Source organism: Pelodiscus sinensis, chromosome 22 (assembly GCF_049634645.1).
Source record: "Pelodiscus sinensis isolate JC-2024 chromosome 22, ASM4963464v1, whole genome shotgun sequence".
Taxonomy (NCBI): domain Eukaryota; kingdom Metazoa; phylum Chordata; order Testudines; family Trionychidae; genus Pelodiscus; species Pelodiscus sinensis.
In genome coordinates, this window is record NC_134732.1 from 15215871 (window position 1) to 15229226 (window position 13356).

At 42.2% G+C, this 13356-nt stretch overlaps 1 protein-coding gene across 1 annotated transcript in view; it reads right to left on the bottom strand.

The window, feature by feature from the left end:
* The window catches only part of SETX (senataxin), a 58596-nt gene continuing 45240 nt past the window's right edge, over positions 1-13356 (bottom strand). Inside the window, exons 22-25 of the mRNA XM_075905822.1 lie at positions 12319-12483; positions 11469-11567; positions 6584-6671; positions 1-4502 (exon numbers count right to left, since the gene is read on the bottom strand). Of these exons, the coding sequence (XP_075761937.1) occupies positions 3699-4502; positions 6584-6671; positions 11469-11567; positions 12319-12483 (1156 nt within the window). The 3' untranslated portion in view covers positions 1-3698. The remainder of the gene's footprint in view (positions 4503-6583; positions 6672-11468; positions 11568-12318; positions 12484-13356) is intronic.

Below are 13356 nucleotides of genomic sequence, written 5' to 3' on the forward strand. Positions count from 1 at the left end.
TATATTTAAAGTTTCTCCTTCCAAATTTATTTAATCCAAAAACCAAATTAACCGGCTTTACATTAAAATACACAGTCAGTTTTCCATATGTTCATTACTGATACCTGTAGGCAATGGACATGGAAGTGGGTGGGGATCTTATAATGATTATTCTGTCTCTTATTCGTTCTGAAACAAAAATACATGAGTACAAGACTACTTTTGTAATTTAGGGATTGGCCAAATCATTCAAAGCAGGAGGAAACAAAATGACAGCATAATGTAAATTGCATGTATGTTCATCAGTCTTTACTAAAAGGTTGATTACACGACTCATGGGCAAAAGAAACAGTTGAGGTGAATATACAGTAGAACTGTACCATATCAGTGTCTCTCTTGGCATAGGTTTTATTTCTGCAATACATTTAATCTAAACTCTCAGGTGAAGAAAGTTCCTTGGATCACAGTTTGCCTGCTTGGTATACTAAGTGTTATGTGCACAGCTGGAAGAAAAATACCAATTAAAAACTATGAATCTATTCCACATGAACTCATATTTTTACTAAAAGAAACCAGTCCTGGGCTATGCATAAAGATAAAAATGTTTAACAAAGGGCAAACTCAACCCAAATGTTTTTTATTCAAAACCAAAATATAGCATTAACAGACTGATGTGGTAGGAATGAGCGAGTGAGGAGAAAAGAGATGAACAAAACAGAGACAGATACAAAGCAAGTGCGAGTGCTAAACTACAGATTTCTCCAGTGGCAATAAAGCCTTGTATCAACGGAGAGACTGCAGTACCACTCCCTATCAAACAGGATGTATTGAGAAGTTATACACACTACTGCATAGTATAGTTGTATAATGCAGGATTTACTGAGTACAGACATGCAGGCACAAGCCACTAATCCCTGTGTAGTGAAAATGGCAAAGCTTGTCATTACTCCCTACATAAATACAGAAGATATAAAATATATAGCACTAAGGTGATGTAATGCCATAAAGGCAATGTTAAGACATCAGAACAATGTTCCTTCCAGCAAGTGTGGCTAACAGGATAGAACGTATGTTCTGCTATGTGCAACTGATTTGAGGAAAAAAAGAGACTGGAAGAGTTTGTTCGAAAAGCATTCCCTGATTCAGACTGACTTTGTCTTCAATTTATTTACATAAATATAGACGACATGGTTTCCCCAGCTATAGGAACTCCAGTTTGCCAGCTAACTCTGTCGTTCTAACCCACACTGCATGGAGACAGTAGGCAAATAGATACTATGGTGGCAAGCAGAGGCACAAGTTTGAGAAGATGGTGTTTCAAAGTGTGCCTGTTCAGCTAGATATAGGGCGTGAATCTCAACAGAGTTATGCAGAGATCACTAATATATGTCAACAAGTAGCTCATTCAACAGCTCTCCTCCCTGCAAGTGCATGTTACATCATATATTACTCTGAACAACTTTCACGACAGTTTAAGGTGCGAACACTGCTAGCAACTCATATAGTACACATGTTAAACAAAGCTTTGGATTTAAATTCTGCCCTCAAACTTTGTACTATCATTGGTTATTGGCTTCCTTTCATGCGCATAAGAGCAGAATTGAACCCTTTTATTCTCTTTACCATCACTGTAATAGATAAGAGCAGGTGGTAAACTGTGCCATGCAGATACAGGAGATGTAGTCTTCCAATATATCTATCACTCAGCTGTCACGAGTAAAGCACATTTATTTCCCATTTGGATAGGTGAATTCATACCAGAATAATTTATAGTTTACCATGTAGGCTACTGTCCTATTATTTTTATTTTGCTGTGACACCTCCATCACACAGCTGTTAGCCAGTATGAAAGGAAGACTGCAACATTAATCATTGAACAGAAAGTATCGGGAAGGAGTCTGAAAGAAAAACACTGGCACAACTGGCTAGCCCATAGCAGATTTGCGGCGTTCATTTTCATATATTGTGGTAATAGTGAAAAGACCGACATGATAGCAAAACTCAAATTGCTTGTGTGTGGTGGTGGGCATAAGTCATTCAGTAGATGTGCTGAAAACCTGCTCCCATTAATTTAATGAAGCTAGGTCTTAATTTTGCATCTTAAGAAAGCTGGGTTCAATCTTACAAGAGTTCATATATAAAAGCAAGTTTGATGGCTTCCTCCTAGCTCTGAGGTGTCATTTGTCTACAACACAAAATGATTTGGTATTCCATAGTAATCTCGCCTCAGGTCAGACTTACAACAGCAATAATAGAGGTATTTGCAAGTTGAAAATGAGCTGCATTGTCAGCAAAGGTCCACAGGAAAAAAAAATGCACCTTGCTTGTCTACACTACTTCTGGCTTTAGCCAGTGCAGCTCATCAAAGTGCTAAATAAACACACACACACAAATATGAGATCTGTACTGTCGCTATGCAAAAAGAGATAGTATGCCTAACACATTATTCACTTGGGCATTCACTATATTCCTGAAAGAACAGCCAACGCTTAACTTGAACATATTATATTTAGAATCACCTCCATTTTCAATTTCTTTTTGTTCTATCATGAAAACATATACATGGGAGTAAGGCTTTTTTTTTTAATTAGTTATTGCAGCTGTATTCATTTACCAGTTAGATATTCTACATTTACAGAGTAAACAGAATCCAGTAACAGTAATAATCATACTTGGCTCTTATGTAGCTAGCCCTTTCCATGTCTGCTGATCTCAAAGAGCTTGTACCATGCAAGCCAAGTATCAACATCATTAAGCATTGACTGGATCTTTGATTAAGGTTTCATAAAATGTTCGTTGCTTATTCCTCATTTGGAACCAATAGTCCTAACTAGATTCACACGATCTGACAGTCCTCAACTACTATCTAGATCAGTGAGAACTCAGGGTCTTCAGTTAGTGCCACCAGTCTAGGCTAAAACTGCAATAAACTGACGTCATAAGCAGAGGGCTAAGGACAACAGTTGAGGAATAAAGAGCAAAAGTAAGATTCAAGGCACATCTGCACAAACCAAGGATATTTTGTTCCTATGAAAAAATGGGGAAGTGAAAAAAGTACACAAAGACACACACACACACCCCAAACCCACCCACCCCATAAGCAGAATTCTCTCTGTTGAGCATTCCCCCGCTCCTGCAATGTTGTCCAGGAGGCACTACTGGAATTTCAGAAAGAATCAAAAGCCATCTGACCTGTTGTCACCCTCTAAGCCTCTCCAAAATGTCCCATTTGCTAGTAAAGAAACTAGACTTACCAAAAATTTCTGGTGAAGGTTTCTTTCCATTTTTTTATAAAAAAAATTTGTTCCACTCTGAAATTAGCTTTTAGGCATGGAAACAAGCAGCAAGACACTTGCTGAATTAAATCTTAAAATAATTTTGAATGCTATACAAATATACATCAATTCAACATTTACAGCACTTCACTTCCTAGGATCATAGTTCAAACATACTGTCATTACATATGGAGCAATTACCCAACTTTTCAGTTCAAAAGTTCTGAGGATTAGTCTTTCAGGTGTAAATTCACTCAGTCAGTGATGGGATGGGAAAAAATGGATCTTTTAGTAGAAAAGTAGCAATATAAAGGCGTTCTAGGTGAACTAAATACTTTATTTTTAATATTGTCCATATTATTAAAGGCTGGGAGTTAGGTTTTGGAGGTGCTTATGTAGTTGGGGCAAGGCTACCAGCTGCAACTGATCCTAGAAAGATTTCAGCTAATAGGAGACCTTCCTCCTCTTGGCCTCACCCAAGTCTTTATTCTCTGGGGGTTGTTCTAATGATCTCCTGTTTGCAGGGATCCGATAGTCCTTGTCTTTGTTCCACTGATTCTTACCTCTCTGTTCTTCACTGACAGTTCTTGCCTCCTTTGAGGGGACAGAAACTCTCCACTCATGGTCCTGCCTGGCTGTGTGGGAAGCAGTGAAAGGCATGTCCGCCTGTCTTACAGTTTGTTTGGGTTTGCTGGAATCTTCCACCCTGGAGACAGTAGGCTGCACAGTGCTGATCTGACCCCAGTGGGCTGAAGGGGTATCAGAGCCCCGTGGTAATGTCACACCTGGACTGTTCAAAGCTGATGGATTGCTGGTTTTGGTGGTCTGATCCTTCCCTGTCGCTTCTGCCCTCCTAGCCAGCCTTGGATCCCGGGGTCTCTCTCGAACAGCAGGCTGCACTGGCGTGGGAATGGTGACTCCTTTGGAACCCAAAGCTGGAGACTCTGGTGGCTGTCTGACTACTCCACTACTTTGTGCTGACAGGCCAGCGCTGGCAGAGAGTTTTCTGGAGTCACTGCTGTTTTTTCTGCTGGTGACCACATTTTGTCCATTACTACCCGAACAAGCCTGCACTCGAGTCGCTTTCTCTGACAGTGCAGCAGTAGGAGGATAGGAGAGTGGCCGCTGTAGCGTAGGCTTGAGCTTGAGAATTTTAACAGCATCTTTTTTATAGTTTTTGTCATAAGTCTTGATAATAGCTCCTCTTCGCTGAGCATCCTGAATCAGCTTGTTCCAGTCTTTATTTTCCTTGAAAGAAGAAAAGTAGTTAGCAAAAAGAAACATTCACACACAAGAGTCTCAGGATGCAAGTGGTCCCATTTTTGAGGCAGGCAACCTCATTCCCAACAGCTGTCATAGGAACTGTGTTTACACTGGCTCTGGGATGAAAGGATTTTAAGTAAAAGCTTTATTAAAAAGCAATAAAGCACCCCAGTGCTACTTTTTGCCATCATTGTACAAACTCATTCAACATGACAAGTCTTATAACTGCTAGTGTCAGGACAGAAGTCCTCTCGTGTTGCCCACCTACAATACAAGAATATGGTGTCACTGCCCTCTAGTGGTGCAGCAGACATTAACAATATGTTTTGGAACGGAGTGGCATGCAAACTAGATGGGGAGAGCACATTGGTGGTGTGATACCAACTTCAAATACAGGCAATTTTTAAAAAGTGAATTTAAGCAGTTTCAGTTATTACACCTGCTCCAGATTCCATCCTGCCAATTTCTATAGCTGTCCAGCCACATTTTCTAGTTTTTTAAATACATTTTTCTTCGCTGTTTCCGCATAAAAGCCCCCACATGCAGAGAATACCTAGTATCCTAGGGAAAATGTGAAACTGACACTGCATTTGAAGGAATTTTGTGCGTAAGGTAAACAAATCGAAGTAATAGAAAAAAAATTGTTTTGGTTGGTTATCTTAGGCATTACTTGAAACGTGTATGTATAAATGCAGACAAATGTGTATTTTTTTAATTACTTTAAAAACCTCAAAAAGACATCTTAGCTTTCTAAATGAGTATGATGTAATAGTTTGTTAGGCTGATCCTATCAGAAATAAGTTACTATATGCAAGGACAAGGATATCATGACTTCCTGCAGAATGAGACATGCACATCCAAAATGATTTAACATTACAGGAAATATATAAATTGTCCCAGCAGTCCTGATTCTTATTGCAATGCTAACTAATAACCACAAAGTGCAGCACATGATCCCAATGAAATAAGCTAACAGCTTCCTCCTTTATTTCTCCTTACTTTACCTCACCATGATCTAAGCAAATTTTGGAAGCAAAGGGGTGAAGAAGACATCAATAAGCCCCGTGGTCCCCAACACGGTGCCCGCGGGTGCCATGGCGCCCGCGGGGGCATTTCAATGCGCCCGCCAGGTGCTCGGGGCTGGCCTGGCCCCGGGCACATGGCGCACGGGCGCTTGCGGGGGGAGCGCGCTTGGCGGGGGGGAGCGCCGGTCCCGGGCGCGCGGCACTCGGCGGGAGGGGGGGAGCGCCGGCCCCGGGCGCGCGGCCCTTGGAGGGGGCCCCGCCCCCGGGCGCGCGGCAAGGGGGGGGGGCCGCCCCCGGGCGCGCAAGTGTCCCCTCCCCCTGGCGCCCGGCGGGCAAACGGCCACGCCCCCTGGCGCCCGACAACCTCAAAAGGTTGGGGACCACTGAATAAGCCTATCTCCAGAACTAACCGGGGCCTGTTCTATGCTTAATTTGCATTCGCAGCTACAGAATGAGACATCAACTCTTCCTCAGGCATGGAGTGTCCTGTCAGGAGATATTATGCACTTCTGCTATCAAAGGAAAAGGGAACAGATCTGGGGTGTATTTGGAGCTGTGTGGGGGGGGGGTCTATTGGTCTTCTTCCTGCCTGAAGCAGTCACTAGAAAAGAGGAAGGCAGCTTCGCTTTTTTATTTTTTAGGCTTGGGAGGGAAGAAAGAGGAGGAACTGACCCTCAGGCTCTGGAGCTTGCCAGTGTCCGCTCTCATAAGAAGATTTACTCCCTCGTATTTTCAGTATTTTTCCCACTGTTGAAATTTTATTGCAAGTCTTTATAGAGAGTAACATCTGCCTGGTTTGAAACAATGGGTCCAGATCTCCCTTCAGAAAGCCTTCTGTGGCAGCATATTATAAAAGGACAACTGAAGCTATCTAAGAACAGCTTCAGAGCATTGGGTTGCTTTAACTGAGCAATCCTCTTCCAACACAGACATCTCTTCCGCAACAAGGATGGATTGGAAATGGCTTTCATGCTCTCATTCCTGGCCTGGACTAACAGGAAGAACAGGCAGAGATTCAATAGAATACAACAGCTCACTTACCATTAGCGTTGTCAGTCTTCCAAGGATGAAGAGACTGAACCTGGCCCGAGTAATTGTAACATTCAGACGCTGAAGACTTGCCAAAAACCTAAATAATTAAACAAAGTTGCTGTATTATTTCCTCCAACGCGCTTAACTGAACTTTAGTTCTTACTTTTTATTTCAATGACTGTCATTTCTTAAAACAAATGCTAGCTACAAAGAAGGTAGATTTTTCCTCCATGTCCTCTTCCCACTACAGTAGCCAGCCCTAAGGGACTTCAGTTGTTACTCAGACTCCCTTTGCCATCTTCTATCTCACTCTCCTGACTTCTGCTGCTTCTGTCCCAATGGTATCCTCTGTCCTTCCTGGTAGCCACTACTGCTCCTTCCAGCTTAAAACAAGCTCTAAAGCCTTCCTACGCCCTTTGGCCACTTCCCTTCCCTAAACAGACTCAGAGAGGGAAGAGATCAACTTTATTTCTGCTATCAAGACTCTGAGCTTCCTTTTGACTTGAACTGAAACAGATTATTAATATTCGGTATGAATAATGTGAAAATGTTCTAATTAATATTTTAACACTGTGCTTGAATGTTGTATTTATTTTGAAGGTGACCTGCAAAGTAGAGACAAACTGTGTCATTTTTGCTTTGTCATAGTGTTCCCAACCAGACATCTTTGTTCCTTGACAAAAAAAAGTTTACACATTGGAAATATCAGATCTTGTCAATGCTGGTTTTCCCAGAGGACTCTACAGGTAATGGAATTATAGCATCACATAAGAAAGTATTGAAACCTGAGCAAGGAAAGAAAGCTTTATTTCTTGTTTAAGTTCCCTTTTTGTTAGCATCTATTTAATTCAAAACCCTAGGAAACCTTGCAGGAAAAAGCTCTCTCTGTTAAAGCACTCAACCCACTTCTCTTCCAATAAGGACTGAGAAAGTTCCCAACCTTGGACACTACACGAGGAATTCTGCAAAAGAAAGTCTCATCAGTGCTGAACCCAATATAGCTGAACGAGTTTCACAGCAATACCTGGTGTAACCAGATTACTAAAGAGTCCTATTTTTCAGCAATTTCACACATATGGTAGTAAAAACACTTTAACCAGAGAATTGCCTATGTTAGGGCTCCCATTAGCAGAATTTCTGAGATAAAATTCCCTAGTATAGACACCAAACAGTTCTCTGGCAAAAAATTGGAAGGCATGACTTGATATTCCTGAGAGTTTTAAGGTTACACTAAATCTAAATGGGCCACTTCTCCCCAGTTAAAATATCCTTTCACTTCTTGGGCAGGGTTTTTCTCCATTGCAGCTCAATTTTCCAATGAATTTAGTTCTGGACTGGTATACCTAGAGATCCAAGCATTCTGCTCACTACAAAATAATCTACAGCATAGGCAGCAATGGTGCACATTTCCCATAGTTCCTTGCCAACAAGGTTGGACCCTGCTTTGAAAGAAACCACAGTGATTAATACTTGGGGCTTACCTACATGAACAGTTAGACATTAGCAAGGTGGGGGGTGAGTCTACTCCACACCAGCCTGCTGTGGTCTGTCCATGTGCATCCTTGCTGATGCATGTTAACAGTTTGTTAGAGTGCTTTGGTTTCAAAGAAGGCTAGATCAAAGTCGTTTAATGAACTGTTAATGTATGACAGCAGCATCCCCATGGATAGTTAGACTGCAGCCAGCTAATGCGGGTTAGAGTGGTCTAAATGTTCACACAGACAAGCTTTTAGAATTTAAAAGTGTCTCTTATTGCCAAAGCAAGGAACAAATAAAGCCTCAACAGCTGGGTGAGCTAAAAACCTTTATGAAGGGGCAACATGGAGCAAAGAGGGTAAGTGATTTTACAGCCAATAAGAGAGTCAGAATTACATCTAGCTCAGCCATGATCTAGATTAGTGATTCTCAAACGTACTCATTGTTTAGGCCCATGTTTCAATGGAGAATGGATCATCTCCTGCTCCCATTCATGCTCGTGCAGACAATCTCAATGATCACATAACATCCATTTGGCTCACTAGCAGTAGTTTATGGGGAAAATTATCAGGGAAGCAATTTACATATTTGTATCCATTTTAATACAACTTAGTGGATGGAAACAAAGAATTAGCTTCAAGTGAGCAATCAGCTCCTCATGGACCACTCTGAGAACCACGGAACTGGACTACGCAGCCTCTCATACTGGTTCGGTATCAATGACCTTTTAACAGTTTGTCTTTATTGCTACAACTACCAGTAAATTAGTAAACTAGAATCAATTCTAATGTCAATATTTGGGATGCAAACACAAATCCATTAAGACGGGAAAGGAGTCATTTCACCGGGAAAAACAGCTGTCATCCGAGAATGACATTTTGTCATTACTAATCTGGAATTATTTCAATTAGTGATCTAGAATTGAGAGCCTCTTTTTGCCCTTGTCATTCATGTGAAAACCCCATTTCACCTATCAAAGAACAATATAGCTTATTTCTGAATTATATTTATAAACCACTGCCCTATTTACTGATATTTTGTCACTGGAAGGGGAATATGAAGGGGTCACTTTCATTTATAATCATGAATATAATTTTTAAAAAGATAAAAATCAGCAAGTCAACAAAGTTGCAATATATAGAAAGTCATGAGAGTATTACTTCTGTGAATGCTAAGCAGAGCTAGTAGCATGCAGAAAGATATGCAGCCATCAATTACCCAGGTATCATCTCTGTCCATACTAAACAGACAATTAAAAAGGCAAACTGAAGCATGTATGCAAGTTTATCTGGGCTTACTGCATATTATTATTCCACTTTGTATTGAAAAATTCAGGTTTTATTCCCTGCTCAGTCAGGGTATGTCTACTCTACAGTGTTATTTCGAAATAGTTATTTTGAAATAGCTATTTCGATATAACACGTCTATACCCAAAATGCATTTAGAAATAGCATTTTGTTATTTCAAAATAGCGCGTCCACACTGAGTGGATGCTGAATCGCATTTAAGGCTGGCCGGAACCAGTTCCAGCAGGGCACCAGGTCAGGACTTACTGTGTGGTGCTGCTGCCTGAGGCTATCTGAGATCTGTGCTTAAAGGGACCCCCTCCCGGACAGCCAGTTCTCAGGTTTCCCTGCTTGCTTGTCTACCTTGATGAGGGACAGCAAAGCATTTTGTGTCTGTATGCTCTGGTTGTCCTCACTCAGGACACCACAGCACTCTGCAACATGGAGCCAGAGCTGCCCCTGGGCACTCTAGTGCTTCTCTTGGATGTGTTGCTGCGAGCCTGGCTGCACTTTCTGCAGGCTGCCATCCGGGGGCTGTCAGTATCCAGGAGGCCCTGCGGGAGAGCTTCTACCTTAAGGAGCACTAAGAGCCTCCCTGGTCTGCCCCACTGGGGACTTGTGCCTCATTCCTCCCTCAAGTCCTTTCACTTAACCCTCCCTAAACCACCTTCATGATGTAAAATAAAATACACGCATTTTCATTAACACAAACTCTCTATTTAACAAAACATGGGGGGAAGCGGGGAGGGGGGAGAATGAAACTCTGGTGAAACTGAGGAAAGGAGGCGGGAGAGGGGAGAAGAGAGGGTGGGAGAGGGGAGGGGAAACCCGGGAGGAAGGAGCGGGAAGGGGGAAGCAGGGGGAGGGGAAGCTCAGGGCTCAGGGTTGGGGGTCTCGCCGGATCAACTTGATTGTCATGCATACCTGCTCCTGGGTTCGCATGTGGCCTTTGGTGGCTGGGCTAGCAGCTATCCTGCCCTAGATGGCCACGTTCCTCCATCTAGGGTGGAGATCATGGATGTTGGGGGCATCCCCCCCAAACCTGAATAAGGTCCATGATCTCCACACTGGACCAGGAAGGCGCCCGCCTTCTCCGAGCCCTGGCAGGCTCCTGGGGAACAGTGGAGGGCTGCTTCCAGAGGCTTGCTGGCTCATGTTTTGGGGCCACTGGGTCAGGGGCAGTGATTGCTGGCTCTGGGCCGGCACGCTTGGAGCTGGTACAGGCACTGTGGCCAGAGTCTACACTTTTAAGGGCTCCGGGGAGGGGGAAAGGAAGAGGAGTGTTCTTGGTTGAGGCTGGAGTGGCCACCAGGGCACCCTGGGAAGGCTGGAGGCCCCCTATTTTGAAATAAGTGTCTACACAGCACTTATTTCAAATTTGGCATTATTCTTCGTAGAATGAGGTTTACCAAATTCGAAATAAGTGCTCTGCTATTTCGAATTTATTTCAAAATAGCGGTTTGGCTGTGTAGAGGCTAGGAAAGTTATTTTGAAATAAGGGCTGTTATTTCGAAATAACTTTGCTGTGTAGACATACCCTTACAAACAAATCATTTAGCTTCACTGCACTTCAGTCTCCTTCTGTATAGTGAGGATAATACTAACCTACCTCATAAAGAGTATAAATACATTAAAGATTGTGAAGTGTTTGGAAATCCACTGACTGATATAAATGAAAAACCAGACACAGATATTATCTCCCTGATATTCTCTTAGGGTACGTCCACACAGCAGCATTATTTTGGAATAACTCACGTTATTCTGAAAAAGTGCACGTCTACACAGCTAGCCATTATTTCAAAATAATGTCAAGATGGAGGACTTCTTACTCCAACTCCTGTAATCCTCATTTCAGGAGGAGTAAAGGAAGTTGAAGGAAGAGCATTCTTCCTTCAACTTCCTGCTGTGTAGACAGCGCCAAAAGCCAATTTAAGCTATTTCGACTTCAGCTACGCAATTGACATAGCTGAAGTTGCATATCTTAATTCAACTTTTGCCCTGCTGTGTAGATGTACCCTTACTGACATTGTTCTGCAAAGAGACAAGTCAGAGAATAAAGTCTGTCTACGGTATCACTGGAAGCAAGCAACCCTCCGCCTTCCCCCCTTTTTTTTTAAAAGGGCAAGACATACCCAATTGATCCTTGTGTGCTGTTCGCTCTTACACACGTCACTATAATGCAGTCTTTCTGTCGACCCTGGAATCCGTCAACTGTGTCTACTTCCCCCGCTCTAGGAGAGAGGAATTGTAAGCCGTTTAAATTTTTATCTTTAGTTTTTAACCAAGTCCTTATCTCAATAACGTAAGCATTTGTATGAAAGGTTAACATGTTAAAATAATCCATGCTGTAAATTAATCTGTTTTTAACAAACAGTGCATGACCTTCCCTTCTGAAAACATTCGCTTTTTATCAGACGCTAAGATTATGCCAGAATACTTTCAGGTTCACTGTAGTTCAGGAATCATTTGAAGTGTGCTCTTTAATCAGCTTTATTCTGAACAGTTGCATAAATCAGTGCACATAAAGAGGTACAAACTAGATAATGGTACCAAGGACCCACTAGAGCTATTAAGATAGAAATTTTGAATGCTGCTCTATGTTTGGTAATAGCTTAACCAGTTGCAGCCAATAGTCAGTATTTTTTCTCAGCACAAAAAAGTTAACCATTACAGTTTCTAGCCTACTGCAACACTTGACAGAGGAAAAGCAAAAGACTCCATCCACAGGACTGAGTCCCAGTTAGAATCTGTAAAGCATGGGTTCCCAAACTGGGGGGAGTGCCTCCCAGGGGGGGCATAAAGAAATTCCAGGGGGGGGCACGAGGCGACCCAGCCTCCTCCCCATCAAGTTTTGCTGCCCTGTTCAGTTCCTTTTTTCTTTGCTCAACAAGTTTTGCTGCTATGGGGTGGGGGGGTTCAAAAATAAAAAAGGGGGGCGTGATGCCAAAAAGTTTGGGAACCACTGCTGTAAAGTATTTTTACCTGTTCTTTCCAAACTCTCTGTCCAGTTCTTGTTGAATCATCTTTTTCTGTGCACTGTAAGGGGTGATTATTCCTATGTGACGAAAACCAATATCATTCTTTTTTTCTTTAATTAATTTTATTATTTCCATCACCAGCTTCACTTCCTGGGGATTAGCAAAAGAGCTGAACAAGAGAAAGAGAAAGAGAAAGAAAAACAAAGTGAAAACTATATACATATATAGTTAGCTATCCTTCAAATGACTACTTTACTTATGTGCTATGATTTACTGTGCCTCTTCATGCTTTATCCTGTTGACACCACTGGATGAAAGATGCTGCAAAGCACTTACAAGCAACCACTAAAGTAGGGCTAACAAAAACCAGGGGGGAACATTTCCTGTGAACAGCTCTGTTACTGGTCCCAAGTGAGCTTTAATGTCTGGGGAAGTTATGGAAGATGGGAGAGTGTGCATCTTGTGGAAGCAGACCCTTAGAATTCAGCAGGGAGAAGCAAGTCAGTGAGGCCATAGGGGCCTGGAGAAAGGGTACTGGAGTTAGTAGTGTGAGCTAGAAGCTACTGGGACACCAAACCCAGTTGCAAAGAAATAAAAAGTCCACACAGTCACAAAATGAACACCTATTTTATCTGCACCCATGTATCACAGCAATGTAGAGCTGGAAGAGGCCTCAAGAAATCAACAAGTCCAGCTCCCTGCACTGTAGCAGGACCAAGTATACCTAACCCAGCCTGACAGGACTTTATCCAAACTGTTTTTTAAAACCTCGAAAGATGGCAATTCCATAGCCTCTCATGGAAGCCTATTCCAGTTTAATTACCCCTATTGTTAGAAAAATTTCCCTATCATCAAACCTACTTTCCCCTTACTGCAGATGAAGCCAATTACTTCTTGTTCTCCCTTCAGTAGACATGGTGAACAATTGATCACTGTCCTGTTTATAATAGCCCTTAACATATCTGAAGACTTATCAAATTCTTCCCTCAGTCACCTTTTCTCAAGATTAAGAACACCCAGTTTTCACAGGTCATTGCACATT